Raw genomic sequence first — 27,893 nt, forward strand, 5'->3', positions numbered from 1 at the left:
AAACAATTAACAAAAATAAAAAAAGTATCAGAAGCAAGAAGACACATTATTTCCACTAGGTTAGACCTCCTAACTAATGTCTTGATTATCCCACCTTCTCAAAATGACCACGTTTTAGAATGACCAACAGTACTAGTTTTCTTGAGACTAAGGGGGTTTTAGGATGTGGCATGTTCAGTCTTAAAACTGGTAAATTCCCGGGGAAAGGAAAAGTTGGTCATCCTACTTATCATACTCCACTGAAATGTACTAAACTAATGATAAGTTATAAAACTACTTACTATGAGAAAAAATATAAATATTTATATATATATAAAATACCCAAATGAAAAACCCTAAATGGCTTTTCTGACTCTTCTCATATATCTTGTATCTTTCAATATATTTAGGAAATCACTTATTACTATAAACATTACTCTAATGTGAACTAATCATACATCTGTTTTAGGAAAGTTCACTATGTCACAACTAAGAAACAGGTTTTATTTTACTTTATTTAACTTTTAATTTTACATTGGAGTATAGCTGATTAACAATGTTGTGATAGTTTCAGGTGCACAGCAAAGGGACTCAGCCATACATATACATGTACCCATTCTCCTCCCCCAAACTCCCCTTCCATCCAGGCTGCCACGTAACATTGGGCAGAGTTCCCTGTGCTATACAGTAGGTCTTTGTTGGTTATAGTTTTTTTTTTTTTTAATTAAAAAAAATTTTTTTAATTTTTGGTTGTGTTGGGTCTTCGTTGCTACACGAGGGCTTTCTCTAGTTGCGGTGAGCGGGGGCTACTCTTTGTTGCGGTGCACAGACTTCTCATTGCTGTGGCTTCTCTTGTTGTGGAGCACGGGCTCTAGGAGTGCAGGCTTCAGTAGTTGTGGCACGCAGGCTCAGTAGTTGTGGCACATGGGCTTAGTTGTTCCGTGGCATGTGGGATCTTCCCGGACAACTGATCGAATCCATGTCCCCTGAATTGGCAGGTGGATTCTAAACCACTGTACTACCAGGGAAGTCCCTGGTTATCCATTTTAAATATAGCAGTGTCTACATGACAATTCCAAACTCCCTAACTATCCCTTCCCCCATTCTTCCCCCCTGGTAACCGTAAGTTCATTCTCTAAGTCTGTGAGTCTGTTTCTGTTTTGTAAATAAGTTCATTTGTATCATTTCTTTTTAGATTGCCCACATAAGGGATATCATACGATATTTCTCTTTCTCTGACTTACTTCACTCAATATAACAATCTCTAGGTCCATCCGTGGTGCTGCAAATGGCATTATTTCATTCTTTTTAATGGCTGAGTAATATTCCACTGTATGTACATACCACATCTTCTTTATCCATTCCTCTGTCGATGGACATTTAGGTTGCTTCCATGTCTTAGCTATCATAAACAGTGTTCCAATGAACACTGGGGTGAATGCACCCTTTCGGACCATGTTTTTCTCCAGGTATATGCCCAGGAGTGGGACTGTAGTGTCATGTGGTAGCTCTACTTCCAGGTTTTTAAGGAACTTCTATACTGTTCTCCATAGTGTTGTTCCAATTCACATTCTCACCAACAGTGTAGGAGGGTTCCCATCTCTCCGCACCCTCTCCAGCATTTATTGTTTGTGGATTTTTTGATGAAAGCCATTTTTGACTGGTGTGAGGTGATATCTCATTGTAGTTTTGACTTGCATTTCTCTAATAATTAGTGATGTTGAACATCTTTTCATGTGTCTCTCGGCCACCTGTGTCTTCTTGGAGAAATACCTATTTAGGTCTTCTGCCCATTTTTTGATTGGGTTGTTTGTTCTGATATTAAGCCTCACGAACTGTTTGTAAATTTTGGAGACTAATCCCTTGTTAGTCACATCATTTGCAAATATTTTCTCCCAATCTGTGGGTTGTCTTTTCGTTTTGTTTATGGTTTCCTTTGCTGGGCAAAAGCTTTTGAGTTTAATTAGGTCCCATTTGTTTATTTTTGTTTTTATTTCCATTATTCTGGGAGACAGATCGAAAAAGATATTGTTGCAATTTATGTCAGAGAGTGTTCTGCTTATGTTTTCCTCTAGGAATTTTAGAGTGTCCAGTCTCACATTTAGGTCTTTAATCCATTTTTGAGCTTATTTTTGTATATGGTGCTAAAGAATGATCTAATTTCATTTTTTTACATGTAGCTGTCCAGTTTTCCTGCAACCATTTAAGAGACTGTCTTTCCACCATTGTGTAGTCTTGCCTCCTTTGTTGTAGATTAATTGATCACAGGTGCATGGGTTTATTTCTGGGCTTTCTATCCTGTTCCACTGATCTATATTTCTATTTGTGTGCCAGTACCATACTGTTTTGATGACTGTAGCTTTGTAGTATAGTCTGAAGTCAGGGAGCCTGATTCCTCCAGTTCCGTTTTTCCTTCTCCAGATTGCCTTGGCTATTTGGGGTCTTTTGTGTCTCCATACAAATTTTATGATTTTCTTGTTCTAGTTCTGTGAAAAATGCCATTGGTAATTTGATAGGGATTGCAATGAATCTGTAGATTGCCTTGGGTAGTATAGTCATTTTGACAATATTGATTCTTCCAATCCACGAACATGGTGTATCTTTCCATCTGTTTGTCTTCTTTGATTTCTTTCATCAGCGTTGTATAGTTTTCGGAGTACAGGTCTTTTGTCTCCTTAGGTAGGTTTACTCCTAGGTATTTTATTCTTTTGATGCAATGGTAAATGGGATTGTTTCTTGAATTTCTCTTTCTGATCTTTCGTTGTCAGTGTATAGAAATGCAACAGATTTCTGTGTATTAATTTTGTAACCTGTAACTTTACCAAATTCATTGATTAGCTCTAGTAGTTTTCTGGTAGCATCTTTAGGATCTACTATGCATACTATCATGTCATCTGCAAACAGTGACAGTTTAACTTCTTGTTTTCCAGTCTGGATACCTTTTATTTCTTTTTCTTCTCTGACTGCTGTAGCTAGGACTTCCAAAACTACGCTGAATAATAGTGGTGAGAGTGGACATCCTTGTCTTGTTCCTGATCTTAGAGGAAATGCTTTCAGCTTTTCACCATTGAGTGTGATATTAGCTCTAGGTTTGTAGTATATGCCCTTTATTATGTTGAGCTATGTTCCCTCTATGCCCACTTTCTGGAGAGTTTTTTATCATATATGTGTGCCGAATTTTGTCAAAAGCTTTTTCTGCATCTGTTGAGATGATCATATGGTTTTTATTCTTCAATTTGTGGGTGTGGTGTATCACACTGCTTGATTTGTGGATACTGAAAAATCCTTGCAACCCTGGGATAAATACCAATTGATCATGGTGTATGATACTTTTACAGTATTATTGGATCTGGACTGCTAGTATTTTGTTGATTATTTTTGCATCAGTGATATGCTCATCAGTGATACTGGCTGTAATTTTCTTCTTTTGTGGTATCTTTCTCTGGTTTTGGTGTCAGGGTGATGGTGGCCTCACAGAATGAGTTTAAGAGTTTTCCTTCCTCTGCAATTTTTTGGAACAGTTTCAGAAGGACAGGAGTTAGCTCTTCTGTAAATGTCTGATGGAATTCGCCTGTGAAGCCATCAGGTCTTGGACTTTTGTTTGTTGGGAGTTTTTAAATCACAGTTTCAATTTCAGTGCTTGTGATTGGTCTGTTCATATTTTCTATTTCTTCCTGGTTTAGTCTTGGAAGGTTGTATTTTTCTAAGAATTTGTCCATTTCTTCCAGGTTGTCCATTTTATTGGCATATAGTTGCTTGTAGTAGTCTCTTATGATCCTTTGTATTTCTGTGGTGTCCATTGTAACTTCCCCTTTTTCTTTTCTAATTTTATTGATTTGAGTCCAGTCCCTTTTTTTCTTGATGAGTCTGGCTAAAGTTTATCAATTTTGTGTATTTTTTCAAAGAACCAGCTTTTAGTTTTATTGATCTTTGCTACTGTCTTCTTTGTCTCTATTTCATTTATTTCTGCTCTGATCTTTATGATTTCTTTCCTTCTACTAACTTTAGGTTTTGTTTGTTCTTCTTTCTCTAGTTGCTTTAGGTGTAAGGTTAGGTTGTTTGTTTGAGATTTTTCTTGAGAAACAGATTTTAAAATTAGGATATCGTACATAAAACTCTAACTTATATTCATATTAACAGTAAGTCAAAACATGAGAAAACCACACTAAATTTTCACTTAAACTTTCACTAGGTAAAAAGAGAGAGGGGCATATCAAAGAAATTCACAGATATAATCCAGTTTTACATAGGTACCCAACCTCAAGCCTACTGCCAATATATAATATTTTTCCTTGATCCCTCTAGGTCAGTATCCTTTATAACTAAAGTTGCTATAGACTTGTAGTGAGATGTTATTGCTACCCTCTCTGGCACTGTGTGTATTATTTCCAGTGCTTGATCCAGGCCAATGATAGCTGATGGATGAAAAAGAAGAAGAGAAAAAAATATATTTTATGCTTACACATATTATCTATATAGGCCATTTTGTTTAGTTATTTAGGGGCATATTTTATTCTACAGGTGTGCATAAATATATACAAACTTCCTTTGATAAAGTTTCCAACTAGGACCCATAGATTTGGCCCTTTGAGAAGAAGTATTGCTCCCCAAGGTACTGACTATTTTGCAAAGATGCTGCTCACTAGCCAGCACATAATAATAAGAAAGCAAAGAACAGTATTATTTTGGCTTTACTACATTAATTGAAGCTGTTGTTCCTAGAAGAAAACAATTTATTTTTTATGTCTTAAGCCAACATATAAGACATAAATCAAGATCCACCTGGGCCAAATGTTTCAGGGGCTGTTAACAATTTAAGAATAATGTAAAATGTAGTTAACATACTTAATTTCTCCATAATCTCTTCATCTGTCATTTTGGCCTTCTTTTTCTGTTTGTCTGAAGTCTTGGCACCACTATCAACATTAGAATCACCAACTGGTGCAGGAATAGGATCAATTACAGACCGTGTATAAATCTGCAGAGAAACAGTTAATTACCGAGACTTGAGGAAAAATATTTTTAGGTATTCTTACTGGCACACTGTTCAGTTCTTTGATTTTTGACAAAAACTAAGTTGTCCTCAGTGTTCTAAAGAATGAGAATAGTATTTTCAGACTTGTCTTATGAAAGACTGGTAACTAAGATGCAATGTGAAACATTTTTCTTTGGCACGTCATGTATATATTTTAAAAGTCTGTCTAGCAAAACAGCAGGTCTGTGAATGAAATTTAAGTGTAACCAGATTGAAAATAATATGCCAGAAATGAAGCAAAAAGAAGTACAAGTTAAAAGTCATATTTTTTCTACAAGAGAGAAATAAGGAGCAAAGAAACCCTGATGTTGAAATAACTATTATTAATTTCCACAAAATTTTTTTATACAAATATAATATCTACCATTTCATTTCAAACAGCCAGTTCTAAGTGGTAAAGAAAATAGAGCTCTCTATCATTAGATGAGGATCCATTGGCAGTCCTTGGAGCCTTACCCACCTATTGTGCCAACACTTCATCATGCTCCCTGGACTTCATTTGTATTAGTACAGGGAGAGGGACAGGACTCTTTCTGTCTCTGTCTAAGGTTTTTATTATTAAAATTCTCCCATATCTGTTAGAAACTTCACTCTCGGCAGCCTCTTGAATGATACCAAGGCTTTAAGAGAAATGTTAAATGGGAGTTAAATACGTACTTTGGATAAAAGGTAAGATCCAAGTTTTAGATACAGTACTTTTCTGCACTGAGATAAACAGAAAGAGGCAGAGAAACAGATGAGTTCTCTGGAACAGATGGTGTAATACAGAAAGAAAACAAAATGAGAAAAGTATTTTAACTTTTAAAGAATCCATTCGGTTTTAATTTTCAAAAAACTAGTTTTTTGATGAGTGGTGTTTAGGTAAAGATCTCCTAGTCAAATATCCGATAGTAAAACATTTTAAGCCTGAGGACTTTTAAAAAATTAATCACTGGAAGTTAAATACAGACTGCTTTTTAAAACACACAGACACACACAACCCAATTCACTAATCAGAAACTCACTGATTTTGTATGATCTGGTCGTGGGGCAATAACAGGAGGAGGAGTCTCTTCATCATCATCGTCTTCTTCTGTTACTACTGCTGTTTCCGAACCCTTGGTATTCAGCTGCATTTATCACAGGAGCAAAGTGAGGAAGACAAGTCAAATATGACTATCTCTCTTTTTCACCATACTTGAAAAAATATTTAATAGCTCATTTCAAAGCAATAAAACCTCACTGGTTCTAATCTAATCATTTAAAAAGTAAAGGTAGGGGCTTCCCTGGTAGCGCAGTGGTTTAGAGTCCACCTGCCGATGCAGGGGACACGGGTTCGTGCCCCGGTCCGGGAAGATCCCACATGCCGCAGAGCGGCTAGGACTGTGAGCCATGGTCGCTGAGCCTGCACGTCTGGAGCCTGTGCTCCGCAATGGGAGAGGCCACAACAGTGAGAGGCCCACATACCACAAAAAAAAAAAAAAAAAGTAAAGGTAATTCTATATGTTACAGAAAAGTTTATGAAACAAATGTATACAGTAAATACCAAGTATTCTTAAGAGGGAATTCATACCTTTTATAGAGAATTTTATACCGTTTTAACAAGCCCAAAAAGTAAACAATTTGTTAAGACCAAAAACAAAAATCCTCTGGACTTTGTATAAGTCAGAGATTTCTGGCTATTTAAAACAGCTAGATTCACCAGAAGTTGTGACTAACAAAGCAAAAGAGGAAGGCATTATCCTTTATACAGAGCTTATTATATGCTAGGTGTATGCTAAGTAGGTACTTTACATGTTATTACATATAGTCTTCAAATAACTCCCGGAGACTGTGTCCTCCTAATTGAGGAATTGAAAATAAAATAGCTACTGTTTGCAAGAGGTATTTGTGCTTACATGATAACTTAGATAAAGTTTCAGACAACTCTGAAGATTCTGACAGGCTTCTATTGTTCAGTATATTTCCATAGTCTATATTCAGTAGGATGATGCCAGAGGAAAATGCTGGCAAGTTCTTTGTGTTCATGTTTATATATGGAAACATTATCAAATGTAGCTAAACTGCTCTAAAGATCATAAGCTTTAGTTACTTTAAGCATCATCTGAGGAAATTCTATTTGCTTAATATGGCTTCCTCAAATAATCAAGTGGCTAGCTAAAAACATGTATCAATATTAAGTAGCTATTTCTGGAGGCTGTAATTTATTTCAGAAAGTAAAATAAAAACTGAGACTTGTTTGGGGTAACTTAAATTAGAACAAGAGCTATAAGAAATAACATATTAACTTACTGCTGGTGTTCCAGACGGGAAGCCATCTTTCTCTGAATACAAAACAGAAAATAATGCTAAGTTAACAATTCAAAAAATAAAACAATTTTATACAATAAAAGGAAAAAAAGATAAAGCAGAGCAAGTAAAAAGTTCTTAGACTGATTTCATTTTAAGTTGAATTAAGTCTTGAGAAAAACAATATCAGTATTCAAACAAGAATTTACACATTATAAACCTCAAATTTAATGGAACTCCGTAAATTTGCTAAAAATCATTGAATTGTATACTTCAAGTGGGTGATTTTTGCAGCATGAAATTATACCTTAATAAAAAAATTTTATTTGAAACTATACCTGCATTTCTTAAAATAAGACAGAAGTCTATTCATAATGATATTTTTCTCCAGCAAACTGCCTATCAAGGAACTTAAAGAAACCAACAGTAACTCTGCAAAGGAAAATTACTGACATAAATTTTGATCAGTATGAAAGCAAATCCCTGAAGACAAAACACAGTTCATAAAGACTAAATACCACAATATTCATTCTGGAGTTTAGAAGAGCAAGTTTTGTTTTACCTTTTAAAATGACCAGACACACACACACATGAATATACCATCTCTGTTCAAACACTGATTAAAAAAAAGATTATTCATTTACACAGACTTAGAAGTTGACAAGAAAGTTGGGGACAAATCTGACCTTTTGCTAATGTTGTACTAGACTATGTAAAAAAGGTCAAGATTTACCAAGTGGGCTCTATTTCTTCCTTCAACACAGCCCTTATTTCTACGAGAATGCAATCAAATAAGTACAATTAATTAAAACTAAATGTATGATTTTTAGCTCAATCATATTGTTTTTTACAACTACATGTATGACTTGAGAGGACAGAGAAACATATTAAATAATAACCTGTGATGTAATTAGCAAAATCTACACTGAGGTAAACAGGACAAATGATTCTGTTTCTTTAACAAATAAACTGCAATAAAAGGAGAGCACGAGAGCAATCAACGTGAGGGAGGGGAAGCCTAAATAATAAGAGATGCAAGAGATACCACAATCAACTGTAATGTATGGGTTTTATTCTAATCCTTATTTGAACAAATAAACTTAAAAAACCCCACTATTCTCCAATTCTTACCTGATGATATTCCAATTCTGAGAAAAAATACTTTTAGTTCTAACGCTCATTTTATGTTTATATATGTGATGAGTTTCAATTTTTGAGCAAACATTTTTTACTTCAAAGTCTGTGCGTTTATATATAGTAAAACAACCTGTCCCACTGACAATAAATATATTTCTAGTACAAACATGCCTATAACTCAGCCTCTTTCCCTTCTATTGCTGAACTCATTCAAAAACAGTAAAGAGAAAAAAACAAACAAAAGGCCCAAACACCCACTTTTGGCAAAACTAAGAGATTAATATAATCCCCAGACTCCAAATTATACATAAGAACTGCCACAATGAGTTTACAAAAGGCAGGATGTATGCAGGGAAAAAAGTAGCTTAGCTTTTTAATTTTTCCAGAAGCAATCTTTTTATCCAGAAGTGCTCCACAACTCTACAATCCCATTTAAGTCAGCCTTTTACCATGGTCTGATGTCTTACCAGGAGGAGTAAAGCTCAGATATTTCTGCTTCACTGTGTTGGAGTCATAGAACTTTAAGACATCCAGCACAGCCTGAGGATTCTTCTTTTGCTCTAGTTTGGTGATATTGGAGGTCTGTAATAATCGAGCCCACTGTTCTGGCATGCCCTAACAAAAAGATATTCAGAAATTAGTTGTTTTGAATTGCTCTAATTAGATCAATTTCCAGAGGAAAGTTAGAAAATATATAAAACAAATCAATCTACATAATTGTAGGTATGACTAAATTCTAAAAAATGTCTGGTTTTCTAAATCTATTTTGCAAATTATAATCAATAGGCTCAGCTCCCTAGGAAAAGAACACATCTAAACACAAACACTTTTGTAAGAAGAGAAAAGCACTAAGAATTCACAGTTAACGTGTGGATGGAAAAGTTAATTTCAAATTTAATACTGAAAGGAAAGGTTTGAGTACTGCTTTATAAATGAGTCTCAACTTGGTAAACTTACAGTGAATTCTCCAGTAACAGCATCAAAGCCAACATGGATGGTGTGCTCAAAATCCGATGGAGGAGAAATTTCTGGCCTTTCCTTCTCTTTCTTCTTACTTCCTAGAGGGCATTAAAAAAAGAGCCTCTTTAAACAAGATTAATAAAGGTACTTATAATCATGTTTATAGTTTTCCCAAAACAGACTAGGAATAAAATTATTCTAAAAAAGAAATTTTCCCTAAAAACATTGGCTGATAGGAAATTGATAAATCAAGTACAGAAACCTATTCTGTCATCAAGGGCCAGGGTTGGGGGAGGGGGGAGGAGGGGGAGGGTGTCAACCTGTGTTCTGCTTAAAGAGGCGCACAGACTGACCCAGCACCAGGCCTGAATAAAAGCCCTCAGGGCAGAAGAGAGAGCCCCTTAGATTATCAGTTCTCTCATAAATAAAGAACTACACCTCAGATGCCGAACAATCTGGAAAACAAAGTCTATCAAGTCCTATTTCCAGTGAGCTATACTCATCTAGAAAGAGCAATTTACATTACTATGACTATGGATAATATACACCATATAAACAGTTTACAAGGACCACATCACCTTTCTTGTGCAGCAACTCTTAACTCTTCCTTTTTATTGACATTAATAACTGTTACATTTTAAGATTTCCCAGTTCTTCTGTGGTTCTGCCAATTATTTTTACAACATTGCTGCCACACACCTATCAATAATATTCTCTGTAAATTCAAACACATCAGTTCCTTTTTTTCCCCCACCTAGACACCTTGCTCTCAGATCCTCTTGCTCTAATCTGCAGTGGTTTATCATGCGGAGGCTTCTGGCACAGCTATTGGTCCTAGGTCATTCCTTCACTTTTATGCTGTGCTAGAATCTATTTTCTGTATCCTGTGTTCTCCTCTTCTGGTATACACCTTTGTTTTAATTTATAGTTCTTGACTAACTATATATGATAGTTCTTGACTAACTATATATGTATTTAGGTTGAAAATACCATCCCCCTTTGAATTTCTTCTAATTTCTTCTATTTAGAAGGCCAAAGCCATTTTCTCATTCTGAACCACTGTTGAAAATCAGCTGAGCATATATATATGCACAGGTCTATTTCTGGATGTTCAACTCTCTTGCAATAATCTCTTTATCTTATGCCAATAGTGTAAGACTGCCTGGATTACTGTAGTTTTATAATAAGCATTGAAACTACACAGTATAAGCCTTGTGACCTTTTCTTTCTTTTTTTTTTAATTTATTTTTTAAAAGGAATTCACATGTTTTTCTTGTTTTATACATATATTTTTTATTTTTATTTTTTAAAATTTATTTTCTTTATTTTTTTCAGCTGCATCGGGTCTTAGTTGCAGCATGCGGGATCTTTCGATGCGGTGTGCGGGCTTCTCCCCAGCTGTGGCACTCGGGCTTCTCTCTAGTTGTGGTGTGCGGGTTTTTTCTCTCTAGTTGTGGCGTGCAGGCTCCAGGGCATGCGGGCTCCAGAGTGCGTGGGCTCTGTAGTTTGCAGCACGTGGGCTCTCTGGTTGAGGTGCACGAGCTCAGCAGTTGTGGTGCACAGGCTTAGTTGCCCTGTGGCATGTGGGATCTTAGTTCCCCAACCAGGGATCAAACCCACGTCCCTGCGTCGGAAGGCAGATTCTTTACCACTGGACCACCAGGGAAGTCCCCGACCTTTTCTTTTTTAAAAAATTGTTTGGCTGTATTCTAGGTCTTTTGCATTTCCATGTGAATTTTAGAATAATCTTGATAATTTTCAAAAAAAATCCTGCTGGGGTTTTGATTTAGACTGCACTGAATCGATAGATCATTTTAGGGAGAACTGATTTATTAGCAATATTGTGCCTTCTAATCCATGAAAATAGTGACTCTCTCCACTTATTTAGGTCTTCTTTCATTTCTCTCAGCAATGTTTTATAAGTTATCATTGTACAGATCTGTTACTGCTTTTGTCTGATTTCTGCCACAGTATTTCAAAAGGTCTGATGCTACTGCAAATGGTACATATAGCTTTTTAAATTTCAATTGTTCATTGATGGCATAGAGAAACACAATTGATTCTTAAATACTGATCTTATATCCTGAAACCTTACTATTAATATTAAGCCTTACTTTTTCTTCCAGTAGCATTTTGTAGCTATCACAGAATTTCCTATAAAATTTCGGGCTTCCCTGGTGGCGCAGTGGTTGAGAGTCCGCCTGCCGATGCAGGGGACACAGTTCATGTCCCGGTCCAGGAAGATCCCACATGCCGTGGAGCGGCTGGGCCCGTGAGCCATGGCCGCTGAGCCTGCGTATCCGGAGCCTGTGCTCTGCAACGGGAGAGGCCACAACAGTGAGAGGCCCGCGTACCACAAAAAAAAAAAAAAAAAAAAAAAAAAAATTTCAATTATGTTGCTGGTGAATAAAGACAGCTTTACTTCTTCCTTCCCACTCTGGATTCCTTTCATTTATTTTTCTTGCCTTGTTGCACTGGCTAGAACCTCTAGCACACTGTTGAATAAAAGTGGTGAAAGGGAAATCTTTGTACTTTTCCTAATCTAAGTAGCAAAAGCCATTTTTTCTCCACCAAGTTTGATACCAGAGGTAAGTTTTTCAAAGAAGTTAAAGGTATTTCCTTCTATTTCAAATTTGCTGAATGCTTTGATCAGAAATGAATATTGGATTTCATCAAATGCTTTTTCTACATCTATTGAGATGAATGTGTGGTTCACCTTTTAAATTTTGTTAATATAGTAAATTACACTGATTGATTTCCGAATGTTACACCAACCCTGCATTACTGAAATGAAATCCACTTGGTCATGATGTATTACTCTTTTTGTATACTGTTGGGTTGTAATTACTAAAATCTTGCTAAGATTTTGCATCTATGTTAATGAAGGATATTGGTGTGTAGCTTTCTTCTCTTGTAATGTCTTTGGTTGGGGTATGAGTAATGCTGGTCTCATAAAATGATTTCGGAAGTATTCCTTCCTATTCAATTTTCTAGAAGTTTGTGTAGAATTGGTAATGTTTCTACCTCAAATGCTTGGTAAAATTCACCAATGGAGCCATCTGAGTCTTTGTGGGAAGGCTAGTAACTATAAACTAAATTTTCCTAAGAAATATAGGGTTTTCAGGTTACGTTTTTTTTTTTTTTGAGTGAGTTTTGAAAAACTTGTGTCTTTCAAGAAATTTTTTCACTTTAATGTGTTGAATTTATCTGTATATTTGTTCATAATACTACCTTCTTTTTAATATCTGTAAAATGTATAGAGATACCATCTCTGTCATTCTAAATATTGATAATTTGTGTCTTTTCTGCCTCCCGACTACCCTGTCAGTCTTGCTAAAGGTTCACCTATTTTATTGATATTTTCAACGAATTCACTTTTTATTTCATTGATTTTTCTGTATTTTTTTTTTATTTCACTGATTTCTTTTCATCTACTTACTCTGGATCTCACCTGTTCTTCCCTTCTAGTTTATTAAAATGGCTTAGCTGAAATCACTGATTTGAAATCTTTCTTTTCTAATATGGATGTTTTAAATACTATAAATGTCCTCTAAGTACTGCTTTAGCAGCATCATGCAGATATAGATGTCTTGAATTTTCATTTTCATTCAGTTTAATGTATTTCCTAAATATTCTTTTAATTTCTTCATTTATTTGGAAGTGCTTTTATTTACTTTCCAAATATTTCCAGGGATCTTTCTGCTACTGATTTCTAACTTAATTACACTGTGGTCACAGAATATACTTTGTGATTTGAATCTTCCTAAATTTATAAAGACTTTAAAAAATGGCCACAGAATACATCTTTGTAGATGTTCCACGTTCACTTAAAAAGAATGGAATATTCTATAAAGGTCAATTGGTCAAGTTGGCTGATAGTTTTAGCAATTTTCTGTCTACTTGTTCTACCAATTATTGTGAAAGTGTACTGGAATTTCCAACTATAACTGTACTTGTCTATTTCTTCTTGAACTCTGTTTTTTGTTTCATGTATTTTGAAGCTCTGCTATTAAGTGCATAAATGTTTAGCTCTATTACACCATATTGATGAATAGACCCTATTATCATTATAAAATGAATTATTCCTTATCCCTTAACTAGAGGACTATTTCTTGCTCTAAAATCTACTTTGTCTGATACTAACAAAGCCCATCCAGCTTTTTTTCATTGTTAGCATACTTTATTTTTTTTTTAAAAGCACCAGTGCTCTCTTTTTTTTTTTTTTTGAAGCTGCTCACAGTCTTTAAAAAAATTATTTATTTATTTGGTTGCACCGGGTCTTAGTTGCGGCTTGCCGGCTCCTTAGATGCGGCATGTGGCCTCCTTAGTTGTGGCATGTGAACTCTTAGTTGCAGCATGCATGTGGGATCTAGTTCCCTGACCAGGGATCAAACCCTGGCCCCCTGCATTGGGAGTGTGGAGTCTTATCCACTGCACCACCAGGGAAGTCCCATTGTTAGCATACTTTAAAAAAAATTTTTTTTTTTTTTTTTTTTTACGGTACACGGGCCTCTCACTGCTATGGCCTCTCCCGTTGCGGGGCACAGGCTCTGGACGTGCAGGCTCAGCGGCCATGGCTCACGGGCCCAACCGCTCCGCGGCATGTGGGATCCTCCTGGATGGGGGCACGATCCTGCGTCCCCTGCATCGGCAGGTGGACTCTCAACCACTGCGCCACCAGGGAAGTCCTAAAAAAATTATTTTATTTTAACCTATTTTGTGGCTTTATATTTTTAAAGTGGGTTTCTTATAGGTTGCATATAAATTTAGGTCTGCTTTAGCAATCTGTTAATCTCTGTCTTTTAAACAGGGTGTCTAGATCAGTAACATTTAATGGGATTGCTATAGTTAGGTTTAAACCCACCATTCTTTCATTTGTTTTATAATCATCTCTATCTATCCTTTGTTCCCACTTCCTATTTTTCTTCTTTTGGATTAACTACGTATTTTTTTTATAATTACCTTTTTCCCCCTTCTATATGTGTCTTTTCTTTCTGACAGCGTTGTTTTTTAAACAGACTTTTTTAGAGCAGTTTTAGGTTCACAGAAAATTGAGCCTATGGACTTCCCTGATGGCGCAATGGTTAAGAATCCACCTGCCAATGCAGGGGACATGGGTTCGATCCCTGGTATGGGGAGATCCCACATGCTGCAGAGCAACTAAACCTGTGCGCCACAACTACTGACCCTGGGCTCTAGAGCCCACAAGCCACAACTACTGAGCCTGCATGCTGCAACTACTGAATACTGAAGCTCGTGGGCCTAGAGCCCATGCTCCACAAGAGAAGCCACCGCAATGAGAAGCCCGCACACCACAACGAGTAGCTCTTGCTCGCCACAAATACAGAAAGCCCGTGCACAGCAGCAAAGACCCAACACAGACAAAAATAAATAAAATAAAATAAAATAAAACTATTAAAAAAAAAGAAAATTGAGCCTAAGGTCTGGATGCTTTTAAGATTTTTCTATCACTGGTTTTAAACAATGATTATGTGCTTTTGTGCAGTTTTCATCATGTTTCCTGTGCTCAGAATCTACTGAACTTCTTGAATCTGTGGGTTTATAGTGTCCATTAAATTTTGGGGGAAAAAATCAGCCATTGTTTAAAGTTTTCTTTTTAAGTTTTTTTTAAAATAATTTTTATTGGAGTATAGCTGATTTACAATGTTATGTTAGTTTCAGGTGTACAGCAAAGTGAATCAGTTATACATATACATGTATCCACTCTTTTTTAGATTCTTTTCCCATATAGGTCATTACAGAGTACTGAGTAGAGTTCCCTGTGCTATACAGTAGGTCCTTATTGTAAGTATTGTTTTCTAAATGTCTCTCCTTCCCTCCTTTAGAGACTTCAGTTATACTTACATTAGTCTGCATGAAGTTGTCCCATGGTTGTTCACTTTTTCAGTCTTTTTTCTCCAAGTTTTATTTTGATGGTTTCTATTGCCATGGTCTTCAAATTCACTAATCTTTTAAATCTGCAATGTCTAGTCTACTGTTAGTTTTGTCCAGTGTATTTTCCAACTCTAGAATTTTGATTTGTTCTTTTTTCTCTCTTCCTTTGCTTTTCCTTAATATGCTGAATCCTTCCTTTGGGTTCTTCAACATATAGGATACAGTTATTTAAATATTTTAATGTACATGCCTACTAATTCTATCACCTGTGTTATTCTGGTATTGATTCCAATTGATGGATTTTACTTATTTACTCATATTTATTTACAAATATTGACTGGATTTTACTCATTTACTCATATTTATTTACAAATATTGATTGGATACCAAGCTGACATTTTTTCCTTGTTAGGTGCAGATATTTTTGCATTCCTATAAATATTTGTGAACTTTGTTCTGGGACATAGATAGGTGATTCTTAGCTGTCTACTCATATAGGAGAGAAACAAATTTAGAAACAGTTGATCCTTTTAGGTATTATTTTTAAAGTTTTGTTAGGCAGGGCTAGAGCAGCATTTTATCTAGGGCTAATTCTGTCCTGCTACTGAGGCAAAACTTCTATCCAATATTTTGTACTCTGAATAGCGGGAACAGGAAATATTCTGGGCCCTGTGTGAGCTTTAAAGGCTGTTCCCTTTTATAATTTCTAGTGGTTTTTTCCCTCCAGTTTTGGGTAGTTTCCTCACATGCATGTGCTACTGAAGACTCAAAGGGAACCCTCTGCAGATCTCTTTTTCTCTCTCTCCGTTCAGCTGTTTACTCTCTGATACTCTGACTACAAACTAGCAGCCTTGGTACCCCCAAATTCCCAGTTCTGTTTTTCAACTTTTTGAGACCACTTAATTGTCCCTAACTCTTCAGGCAATAAGCTGCATCAATTATAGGACTCAACTCATTTGTTTCCCATCTCTTTGGGATCACTTTCCTTTACTATTTGATGTCCAATGTCTTGAAAACTGTTGTTTTGTACATTTTTTCCCAGTGTTTTAGTTTTTTTAGATGGGGAGATAAATCTGGTCCCTGTTACTCCATCTTGAGTGGAAGTATAACAGGTTTTGCCGTCTTATCTGTGGTATAATGAAACTTCAGGATGATGTGATTTGATATGGTCTTCATTCTTTCACTGTGTTGAGCACTCAGTGAGCTGCCTCCACCCAGAAATCATATTCTTCGGATCTGGAAATTTTTTTCTATTATTTAATTATTTTCTTTGTCATTATTAGTTAGATAAGTCCATCCTGGTCTGATCTTATAACTGTTACCTTTTCTCTCATATTTTCCATCTTTGTACTTTCAACAATCTGGGAAAATTTTCTTGACTATCTTCCAATGCTTTGCCTATTGATATCTTTTGTTTGTGTTGATAATCTTAACTGTTGATATTCCAATAATTATTTCTCATTGTTCTCTGATCATTTTTTCTCTGAGAATACTTTTCCTGTTTCATGGATGCACTTTATCTTCTCTCTTTGAAGATTATATAGTTTATGTGTGTGTATATGCTGGGGTTTTTTCCCTCCCTGTTTCTTCTACATTCACATTTTGCCCCCTGTTGTTTTGGACTCTCTTATGTTAAGGGTTTTACTCAAATGTCTGGTGATGCTTTGCTGTCTACTCGTACAGAAAAGTATTAAAAAGTTAACTGGGAGATAAGTCAGGCTTTTCATTAAAGGTAAGGATGGTATGGAGTATCTGAAATATTTCTCCCCAGGACATTCTGTTTATCCAGAAAAAAAATCATTCATTCTCTTGTCTGAGGGCTTTGACTCAAGGTACAAGTGCTCTAAAAGCAGGGCAGAAGAAAGAAGTTCAGTATGTTAACTTTCCTGAATCTGCCTTTTTCATTTTGGTTCTATACCTTTTTCTGACTCCTCTACAAGAATAAGGAGACTCTCAGACTTAATTCTCCTCAAATAAATATAAATATCTTTTTGTTCTTTTGTTCTCCCAGAGCATGGAGTTATATTTGCATGCCTACGGGATAAAGGAGGGGCCCTGAGGGCCTTCAACACATCCTATATAGATATTCGACTAATTCCCCCTTTTCAGCCTATGTATTACACACAACCACACACACACACAAAATTGTGTACCTCTAAATCCTGAGCCTCTGAGGTTTTTACAAGGGAAACTGGTCACTTCTCATAAACATTCCCCTCTGCAAACACTTAGGATATGTCTTCCTCTGTTCTGCTTAGTCAGTTACCATTCTCCACCACTTCACTCTTCCAAATATGTATTGAAATCTCTTGTATACTACTGTCTCCTCTCCCATTCTCTTTGTCCTTGTGATAGAAAAAATAATTCTTTTTTTACTGTTATTTTAGTTGTGTCTGGGGAGGGAGAGTAAATAGAGGCATGTTTAACCATTAGATTCTCCTAATAGGCTATGGTAGGAGGGCAGCACACATTGGTCGTGGAAAGGAGCAGAGGGAAATGCAACTGTTAAGCCTAATATAAGCTTTGCTACCTTTACTGAAATGCACATTTACATCTCTCATAAACAATCTTTCATATTCCATTAGACCGTGAATAACCTGAAGTCACGCGTTCTACTTTCTCTATTATGTCCCTTGACTTCTAACTTGGTATCCTGCATATAGGAGGAAATATTTATTAACCAACTATAAACTAATAGTTGACGACTCTTTATACAGCTCTGAACTGCTGACAGAAAAACATACAATTTCATGCACTATATAAAAGTATTTGTTTCTTCTTTTTATAAAATCTGCTCAGTATCCACTTCTGATATGTACATAGTTGGGAAAGATGCCATTTTCTTTCTTTCTTTTTTTTTTTTTTTTTTTGCGGTACGCAGGCCTCTCACTGTTGTGGCCTCTCCCGTTGTGGAGCACAGGCTCCGGACGCGCAGGCTCAGCAGCCATGGCTCCCGGGCCCAGCCGCTCCGCGGCATGTGGGATCTTCCCAGACCGGGGCACGAACCCATGTCCCCTGCATCGGCAGGCGGACTCTCAACCACTGCGCCACCAGGGAAGCCCGCCATTTTCTTATATGACCCTGATTACAGATGACTGGTCCAAGGTAGGCATCTAATTCAAGCCATGTCAGCCACAGTTGCCCACACACTCCCGGACAGTTTGATTGGTTCAGGGGTGAATACATAAACTAAGCCAGACTTAGGACCCTTAGAATCAGTCTCTCACCAGTGAATGTAAGAAATAAAGCCCAGGAACTGTTGAGGGCTGTATTTCCCAACACACAGAGAAAAAAAATCAGTCTGATATAGGAAAGAAATATGACCAGATACACAGAAAGCAGAAAAACTAGACATATAGCAGGAGAATTCCCGGTTCCTGTTGTATCTAAGGCCAAGCCATATTTTTCAACTTGGGAATTTTGAAAAATTTACAGATATTTAATAGAAAGTTTCATATATGTTAGGAGTATAGAATAAAGAGTTAAAGAAAAGAAGTGAAAATGATTAAGCAGAACTTGAAGCACAATACCCTAAAAATCTGTTTAATTTCACTTGTTTTTATATAACACACATACACACAAATACTCCTTGCATTTTAGTAGCCCTAGTAGGAGGGGAAAGGGATATTAAAAACAGTATCTAAAACAAAAAGATACTGAGACATGTCTCAAATCAAACAATGTGCTGGAAGGATATTGCTATGTAAACAGAATCACTGCTTTGTAACTCTGGAATCCAAGAGCTATATGGACAAACAACAACAAAAAAACCCCACAATCATCTACCTACAGGATGTCCACCCAGCAACTGGATCACCTGATGGGAAGTAATGGAACAGGGAAAGAAACTTCTTTTAATAAAAATGCACAATTTTTTAGTGGGCTGGGGGAAAAAAGGATTCTTAGCATCATTTTTCAACTTCATGAGACAACAAAACAAGCAGTCAGGCAGCAACCTTCAGCTAAGAGGTGGGTACCCTGAGTGATGTGCTGCACAAAAGGTACTTGAAAGAATCCTAAATATGCCACTACCATATCCTTAAAAGCCACCACTACTTAGGCTACATTTGAGCTAGAGTCTAAGGCTAAAAAAGCCCCCATTTCTTTAAAAGGAAGACTTTTCTGTTCAACAGAATCAGTGATTACTGATTACTTTGTTCTTTTGATCCAAAACAGCTTCAAACTGGTGACCTAAACTTGTTGCATCACACAGAAGGGTATTCTCTAGGAAATAGTGGAGTATGGACTACTATTATTAATCTTAGAACTAGATTTTTAGACCAGAAAGAATATTTACAGTTCTAAGTCATCTTCATAACCAACTAGAGGTGAAGGTACATATAGGTTGAATAATTAGATACAAAAATTGCTTTAGTTTATAAATACACACCATTCAACACTAGCTAACTGAAAAGAGCTTTTAAAAATAAGCCAAGACAATGGCTCACGGACATTTTCGTTATCAAAACTACTATACTTGTTAAGCCCATTTCTCACCTGGACTACTGCAAAATCCTCCTAACTAGTTTCCGACTTCAGTCTTAGATCTCCAACAAAACCTATTTTCTAGACAGCTACTAGTCTCGCCTCTTTAAGACAGAAATGTGACCAGGTCTTCCCACTGTTTAAAATCCTGTAATGGTTCCCCAGGAAACAGGATAAAATCTGAGTTCTGTAGCATGGAATACAAGGGCCCTTTGTGAACTACTCCCTGCCTACCTCTTTAGCCTCTTCTGCTACCTGTAGTTTCCTACATACATCATGCTATTATTCTCTCTTCTTCTCCGCTTTCACACCACACTTGACCATACTCAGCTCCACGAATGTGCTATGATCCGCCCCCTGTACCTGGGCCACTGAAACTCTTTTCTAGGCACAGAACATAGTTTTTAACTGTCAAAATCCTCCTATTTTCACTTACTCATCCTTCAGTCTTCAGCTCTAATATCCCTTCTTTAGGAAGCCTTCCCAGATATTAAGGACATCTTACTCTATCCCTATTATCACTTTTCACAGTTTGTAATTATATGTTGCAGTCTTTTACTAGTGCATGAGGGCAGGGATATCATCTGCCTTGCTGATCATGGAATCTCTGATGACTCAGAGTGCAAAAGATACATAATTAGCAAGGATATTAAAAAGATTTATTCAGGCAAGTTGTTATAAAAGGTACAATTTCTTTCTAATTTTCTTAATTTTTACAGTGACATGAAAACCAATAATGAATAACTGAAGATAACTCTAGAGTCTTTTTTTTAAATGAAAATATTAGCTGTCTGTTTAGTAATAAGGACAGCAATAAGGGATGTAAATTTGAGAACAAAATTAATATCTCTAGATGAGGCTTTACATTAGAGTTGGCAAAGATCTTAGGGTCACTGTAATTTTTTAAAATAAAAATACAATTTTTCCCCTTTTATCCTTCTGTTTAAAGGTGATAGACCAAGCACATATTGTGGCTCTCCCCTTCTACACCAAACCTCTTTATTCACCGTGGAACAAAATCTGTGAGGAATGCCCAAAGATGAAAAGCAATTAGGATAAAACTAGAGAGAGAAACAGCAGCTCAGGATGTAGAAAGGAGAAAGAAATTGCAGATGGATTTCTGTATTCATACAAGCATGAACGTGCATACACATTCACATTCCTAACCCTGATTCCTAACCCTCAAGGTTCAGGCCCTGTCAGAGGTGTTAGCTCCCAGAAAGGAACTGTAAGTGTGGGAGGTTGGGTTGGAAAGGGAGAAGAGCCCCAGGAATAGGAGGAATCAAAGAGCACCCCACCCTCCAAACATCTTTTTCTCTCTCAGTCTAAGTGAAAATTATGCACTCCTAAATATCTCCCTCCAAGTAGACGACACAGAGACTCTGCAGATGTTCTGCTCTCAATTACAAAGCTGAATGCAATTCTCCCCAACTTGCCCTACAAATTCAAGGCAATTCTAATCAAAGCTTCAACAGGTTTTTTAAAAAAGTACATGATAAGCAAAGTCCAAAATTTATACAAAAGAGCAAAGGGTCAAAAGATCCTGAAGAACCACATGGTACCAGATTTGCTCTATCAGTATTAAGAATTATAAGCTATAACAATTAAGGCAGTCTGGTATTAGTGTGGGTACAGAGAAATGAGCCAATGCAATAAAACAGAAAACACAGAAACAGATTCTGGCATACATGGAAACCTGACAGATAATGGCTAATACTGTAGGTTAGTGGAGAAATGATAAAAGTTTCAATAAATGGTCTGGGACACTGGCTTAAAAAAAAAAAGTGAAAATGAATTTCTCTTTACAAATACACAAAAACCAAATCCAGATAGTTCAAAGGTTTAAATTGTAAAAGTCAAATTATAAAACTTTTAGAAAAACCTAAGAAAATATCACCTCTAGTTTGGCAAAAATTTCTTAAAACACAAAAAGCTCAAACTTTACATAAAGGAAAGGAACTGATCAATTCAACTACACCAAAATTAATAACTTCTATTCATCAAAAGATACCACTGAAAGGGTGAAAAGGCATACTGCAACCTGGAAATCTATATTTAATAACACATAGCTGACAAAGGATTAGTATATAGACTATAAGGAATGTTTAAGGAAAAAGAACTCAACAGAAAACTGGACTAAAAAACAGGTATGTCACAGAAAACACAAATGAATAGTAAATTAATATATGGAAAGACACTCAATTTCCCAAGTCATCAGGGAAATCCAAATTAAAACCACAATGAGATACCATTTCACACCTCCCAAACTGGCAAAAATTAAAATCCCATAATACAAGAATTGGCAAGGATGTTCAGCAATAGAACATTTGTGTTCTGTGGGTGAGAATGAACATTAAAAAAAAAAGAACTTTAGAAAGTAATTTGATAAACCTAGTCAAGTCAAACATGGGAATACCTTGTAACTCCAGCAATTTTACGACTAAGTACATACCTGAGAGCAACCTTTTAATCTTTGGCCAGGACCCACATCAATACATTTTACATCCTGACACACACACAAGTGAAACAAAAGTTTCATGAAACTTTTGCAATAACTCTATTTATACTGTGTGCAATAACTCTATACTCCATTTCATTTAGTGTCATCCACTATATAGATTTCATAACTCACTATTGCAGTAGTTCTTAATATTAGATGCACATTAGAATCCCCTGAGGTATTAAAAAAATTAAAAGCAAAACCAAAACTGATGCCCAGGTAAGCTCCTGAAGACTGATTCAATTGGCCTGCGATGGAGCTTGGACACAGATTTATTTAATTAAGCTTCCCAAGAGATTCTAATAAGCAATTAGAATCAAAACGACCTGATGTCTGAAAAGCACTGCCCTAGAAAAATATTTCCACATGTCCACCGAGAGATATGTTCAAAATTACCCATAGCAGCGTTGTTCATGAAAATAATCCAAAGGTCTATAGATAGGAGACCAGGTAAATAAACTGCCATCTATTTATACAGTGTACAGCAATGAAAATGTACTACAGCTTCATATATCAACATTAGCGGTAAAAAAGAACTACAGCTATATATATCAACATAAATCTCAAAAACATGAGGTTGAGTGAAAATATACATCCTGAAAATATGCATATACTGTAGTATGATTCCATTTATAAAATGTTCCCAAATAGGCAAACCCAAACCATATATTATTTGGGGATATTATGTCATAAGATTATAATAAAAAGCAAGAAATAAAAAATTGTTGGGGGAGGAGAAGGAGGAAGAGGAGGGGTAGGATGGGGTGTGGCCGATGGGGACTTCAGGGCATACTGGTAAAATTCTATGTTGGGTGGTGGGTACAAGGGTGTTGATTAAAATATATACATTACGTATATTATACTCTTTTGTGGATGATGTCACCACAAAACTAAAAACTTAAAGCAAAATTCTATTTATGTAAAGTTCTAAAACAGGCTGAACTGATCAAAGGTGAAAAATCAGACAGAAGTTTCCCAAAGGTGGGGAAGGAGTAGACTGTTTGGGACACAATGTGAAAGAGTCTTCCAGGGAGATGGATGTGGTGCATATGTGATAGGGGGATAATGATTATGGCTTACACAGGTCTGTCCATTTGTCAAAACCATAGTTAATTTTCATGCATTTCAATATATGTAATTTTAACCAAAAAAGTAAGTGGAGAAAGAATGGTAATTGTTGAAGCTGGATTACAAGGTTCATTAGACTATTACACTTTGTATAGTTTGACATTTTCTATTTTTTAGAGAAAGAAAAAAAGGAATTGGATAAGAAAGGCAAAGCTTTTTTTTTTAAAGAGCTTGTAAAGTTTTAAGATTAGCACTAAAAAGTTATTAAATCTTGAATATAATAAGCACAAGAAAACAAAAGACTTCAGAAATCACCAAAAAAATTTAATGGATGTTAATTACAGACCTCAAAAGCTGATAAACCTGAAGGCAATCAGAGCCTTCCCTAGGACCCCCAGGTACCCTCACCCTCCCTTTGTTAGCGGGGGACCTTGAATTAGTTACCACTGGTAAGTATTAATATTTCTAGGAGAAAAGAAAAGAAAGGGGAGTTAATGAAGGAGGGTAAAACTGGAAGATTCTCAGTATGATCAGAGAGACAGGCATGCTCTGCTACATTTATGTAAATGCGTGTTCAATTTGCTCACAAACCCCACCACCCTACCATTTACCCAAAGTGCGGGACTGTCCACACTTCTCCTTCAGTTAGTGCTCTTCTCTTCCCCTTTCCAAGGCTGTCCCCAAGTATATGCTCTTATCCTATCTTGAGCATTCTCCTACCCCAGTTTTGCATTCTGCTCTCCAATAGGCAAGTAGTATCAACCCTTTCATCAACTTCTTCTGGTACTAACCACCATAAATTTTTTTCTAACCTCCGCAATTATAAATACTGTGTTTACACTGCCATTTTTAGGTTTTCTTACTTTAAATACACTGATTTACAACTACGGAAGATTACAATTTAGTGCTCTCCAACACATCCACTTTTTCTGCCTTCTTCCCACGCATACTTTTTGGTTCACTTCCTAATTTCCCCCTTTATCTTTTATTTAATCCAGTCTAAGTAGATACACTTTTCATTCTCAAACATGTCAGATACACATGCTACCACTTCTGTTAAATAAACTTAAAAAATATATTTTCATGAGGCTTTTCAGTTACAACCTCATATGAAATCTTAAAAATAAGAGGAAAATTAGAAATAAGAGATATACACTAAAATGAACAGTTTTTCAACTGCTCAATGATTATATCCTGCTGGCATATCTAAATTCTCTAAGACTTGATTCTCTATTAATATTAACTATATTACCTCATTCAAATTTTCATTGATTATGTATTTTCAACTCTCAAATTAAATGTGTATTTATTATTATATACAAAGCACTGTTTTCTTCCACTAGGGTTTACCTCTCCATGTAAACTTAGACATATATAAGTGGAAAAATATCTTTACCTCTACTTATATCTATTACTAGCTGTCAGAGCCATACTGTCATGTTTAATATAATAAAACAAACTAATCCCTAACTTTTATTCTAAAATCCATTACAGTCCATAATCCCTTATCCAATTCTAAAATCCATAAAGCTCTGAAAACCAAAAGTTCTTTCTTTAGGTTTGGCACCAAAACAAATTTAGTGAATTCAACTTACGTGAGACTATTTATAGTCTTTATTCTACTTTGTGTGACTAGACCAGTGGTTCTTAACTGGAGGCAATTTTGCCCCACAGGGGAATCTGGCAATGTCTGGAGACATTTTCAGTTGTCACAACTGGGTAGGAGGTGCTACTTACTAACATCTAGCAGGTAAAAGCTAGAAATGATGCTTAACATCCTACAGTGCACAAGACAGATCCCTGCAACAAGGCATTATTTGGCCCCCAAACGTCTATCTTACTGAGGATGAGAAACACTGGACTAGACTCTTGTTTATGGAAGATCCATTTATGTGTTGACTACTGAGTGTTGCCTCAGATGAATCTGAGGGTATTACAGAATACATGACAAAAAGACAGCATTACTACTACTCAAAAGTCAGAAAAACTCTTAATTCCAAGCCACAGTTGGCTCCTGAGATTTCAGACAGGAGACTGTAGACTTTATATTTCCATTCTTCTAATGGCAAGTCTTTCTCAAATATCACAAATCTCATTAATGTTAGGAAGCCATGAACTGTGGCCCAAGCCTTAGAAAATGAAGGAGGGGAGTACAGAAATTCACTGGACGTAACAAATAGAATGAGCAACAGCTTTTGTTTTATTCTTTTCCATTACAGTTTAAAATAAACTAGCCTTCCTATTTTTTTCTTTTTTTGGCTGCACCGCGCGGCTTGCAGGATCTTAGATACCGCCAGGGATTGAATCCGCACCCTCAGCAGTGAAAGCACAGAGTCCTAACCACTGGACCACAGGGAATTTCCAAACTAGCCTTTCTAATAGTGCCTATATACCACCATCATTGTATGTTTACTGTTCTCACCATAAAAGATATCAGCTTATTATACTTTAATTAAAAAGATATCAAAACCAGTAACATAAAATAATAACTGTGACTCTTGAAATCACAGTAGCTATTTACCTTTCTCTGTGCTTGAGAATATAGAGATGATTTTATTCCTGGGCTTTTTTTCCTCTGGAACAGAGGGCAAAGGTTTTAAACTGTGATTGGCTGACAAAGGGTCTTTGCCTCCAGTGCTAAAAATGGTACTGCTCATTCGCACAGGGGGTGCTGGAGGCTTGTCTTCCAGTTCTCCGTTATCAGACATGATTCAGAATTATGATATGGCCTGAAACAGAAAGGCAAAAACATACAGTTAACAACAAGGTAAAAAATAGTATGGACAGGCACAAAACAGTATTAATTACCTCCCCAACTTCAAATTAGAAAATGTTACCCATTTAAAGCTGTAAAACTTAAGAGATGAAATTAGTTGCAATATAGGCAATCTCCCCTAACACAGTTGGTAAATGGCTAGCTGAGGGAACCTTTGAAAAGTCATATCCCATTAAGAGGACTATGACAATTTGAGGGAAGCAAGATGACACTAACATATCAGAGTATATCACCTATTCAACTGGTTCTAAGAGTAAATGTTCCAATGAACAGACAACATAGAGTCTTAAAAAAATAATAATTTGAAGAGGAAGACTATGTCCTGACCAGCCAATAATAGGATATATGTCTCTGATAGGTCTACTTCTAGAGCAGAGATAGGATGCTTGCTACTAAAAATATCAACCAATAGCCTCCAAACTGATTCCATGCTTGCTAGCTTTGTCATTACAACTTAACCTCAATATAAACTTTCGTAAAGGATAGGAACGTGCCACTGATACAATATTTGGTTTCTCTGAAAATCTGACCATCTAACTACATATGTTAGTCCCTTCAAGTCTGGGAACACTGACAAAAGTAAATCCAGAGTTTGGCCGAATCCCAAGGTTCTGTCATCCTGTGATGCCCTGTCCAGGCCATCAAGTTACCCTCCTTATCCACATGGCTAATTCAGCAGAAATGTCAATCTTGTTTACATATATGTATACACATCTATTTTATGTCTTTAAAACAAAGTAGATTACACACATTTAAAATCAGCAGTGAAGGAGAGGGGATGCCTAACTTATAGATTAGCTCTGATACAAAAATATATATGTTAGGAAATAATACCTCACTAAACAAGATTTTGATTGATAATTAGATCCTGATTTGATTTTAACATTATTTAATACATGTAAGTGAACAAAATTTTGTATATGTACAATGAAAAGAATGCAACTGTTTTTAGATAAAATTAATAATAATTTAAAAGATTTTTATTTAGTCTGAATGCTAGTACCTGAAGAACAGTAGGTATAATTTGAAAAAAACTGAGGGATGAAGAATTATACCTAATTCCACGCCAAATCTTACAGCTTTTGTTTCCCTTGATAGAGGTATGTCAAAGCACTACTGTATAATTTATATGTCATATGACAGTTATTTTTCAGCCTACAGGAGGAAGAATGAAAGAAGGTAAAGGGAAAAATAAACATTTCTGGAGGTAACGAGCTGGAGAAGAGAGAAAGAAAAGATCTATAACTGTGTATGAGAAAGACTGCCTGAAGTGAAATTAAACTACTGGTGCTCAAAGGAAGAAATGGGGGTGGGATCTAAGAAGGTGTTGTGAACAACATACAGTCAGATGATTCTTCCAAACCAGCTGGTCACATCATGTGGATTACCTGATGAATTGATAAAATCAAGACAGATATTTAGCTTTTATGTGACCAAACATTAAGGCAAAACAGATTAACCCTGGAGTAGCTTTTATCTTTTTTTAAATTTATTTATTTATTTTTTTGCTCACTTTTATCTTAATCACCAGTTACAATATAGAAACTACACGTTTAGATTTTGATTACACTGTGAATTGCTCCTATTTAAAAATCAGGGTAACAAAATTCCAAAATACATTTGCATGCATTTATAGAAGGAAATGCACCAAAACATTAACAGTGGTTATCTGTGATTAATAAGTAATTTTTAAACTTGATTATAATCAGCATAGCTGTAGTTAAAAAAAGATCAATATAAAACAGGGCACAATAATTATTTAGTGTAAACTGACTATAAATTCTATCCTT

General features: G+C 36.0%; 1 protein-coding gene across 4 annotated transcripts in view; it reads right to left on the reverse strand.

Moving 5' to 3' along the window:
• Positions 1–27,893, reverse strand: part of PAK2 (p21 (RAC1) activated kinase 2) — an 80,502-nt gene that overhangs the window by 14,983 nt on the left and 37,626 nt on the right. For 2 of the 4 annotated variants that reach the window (XR_002173827.3, XM_019922821.3), the window contains exons 2-7: positions 25,849–26,056; positions 9,377–9,477; positions 8,887–9,034; positions 7,286–7,317; positions 6,019–6,123; positions 4,825–4,957 (exon numbers count right to left, since the gene is read on the reverse strand). Coding sequence is in view for 3 of the 4 variants with exons in the window: in XM_019922821.3 (XP_019778380.1) it covers positions 4,825–4,957; positions 6,019–6,123; positions 7,286–7,317; positions 8,887–9,034; positions 9,377–9,477; positions 25,849–26,035 (706 nt within the window). In the remaining variant the exon portion in view is untranslated. Of the gene's footprint in view, positions 1–4,824; positions 4,958–6,018; positions 6,124–7,285; positions 7,318–8,886; positions 9,035–9,376; positions 9,478–17,427; positions 17,596–25,848; positions 26,057–27,445; positions 27,492–27,893 lie in introns of those variants that run through there. The other 2 variants (XM_033855662.2, XM_073804072.1) reach the window with 2 other exon arrangements.

Source organism: Tursiops truncatus, chromosome 4 (genome assembly GCF_011762595.2).
Source record: "Tursiops truncatus isolate mTurTru1 chromosome 4, mTurTru1.mat.Y, whole genome shotgun sequence".
NCBI classification, from domain to species: domain Eukaryota; kingdom Metazoa; phylum Chordata; class Mammalia; order Artiodactyla; family Delphinidae; genus Tursiops; species Tursiops truncatus.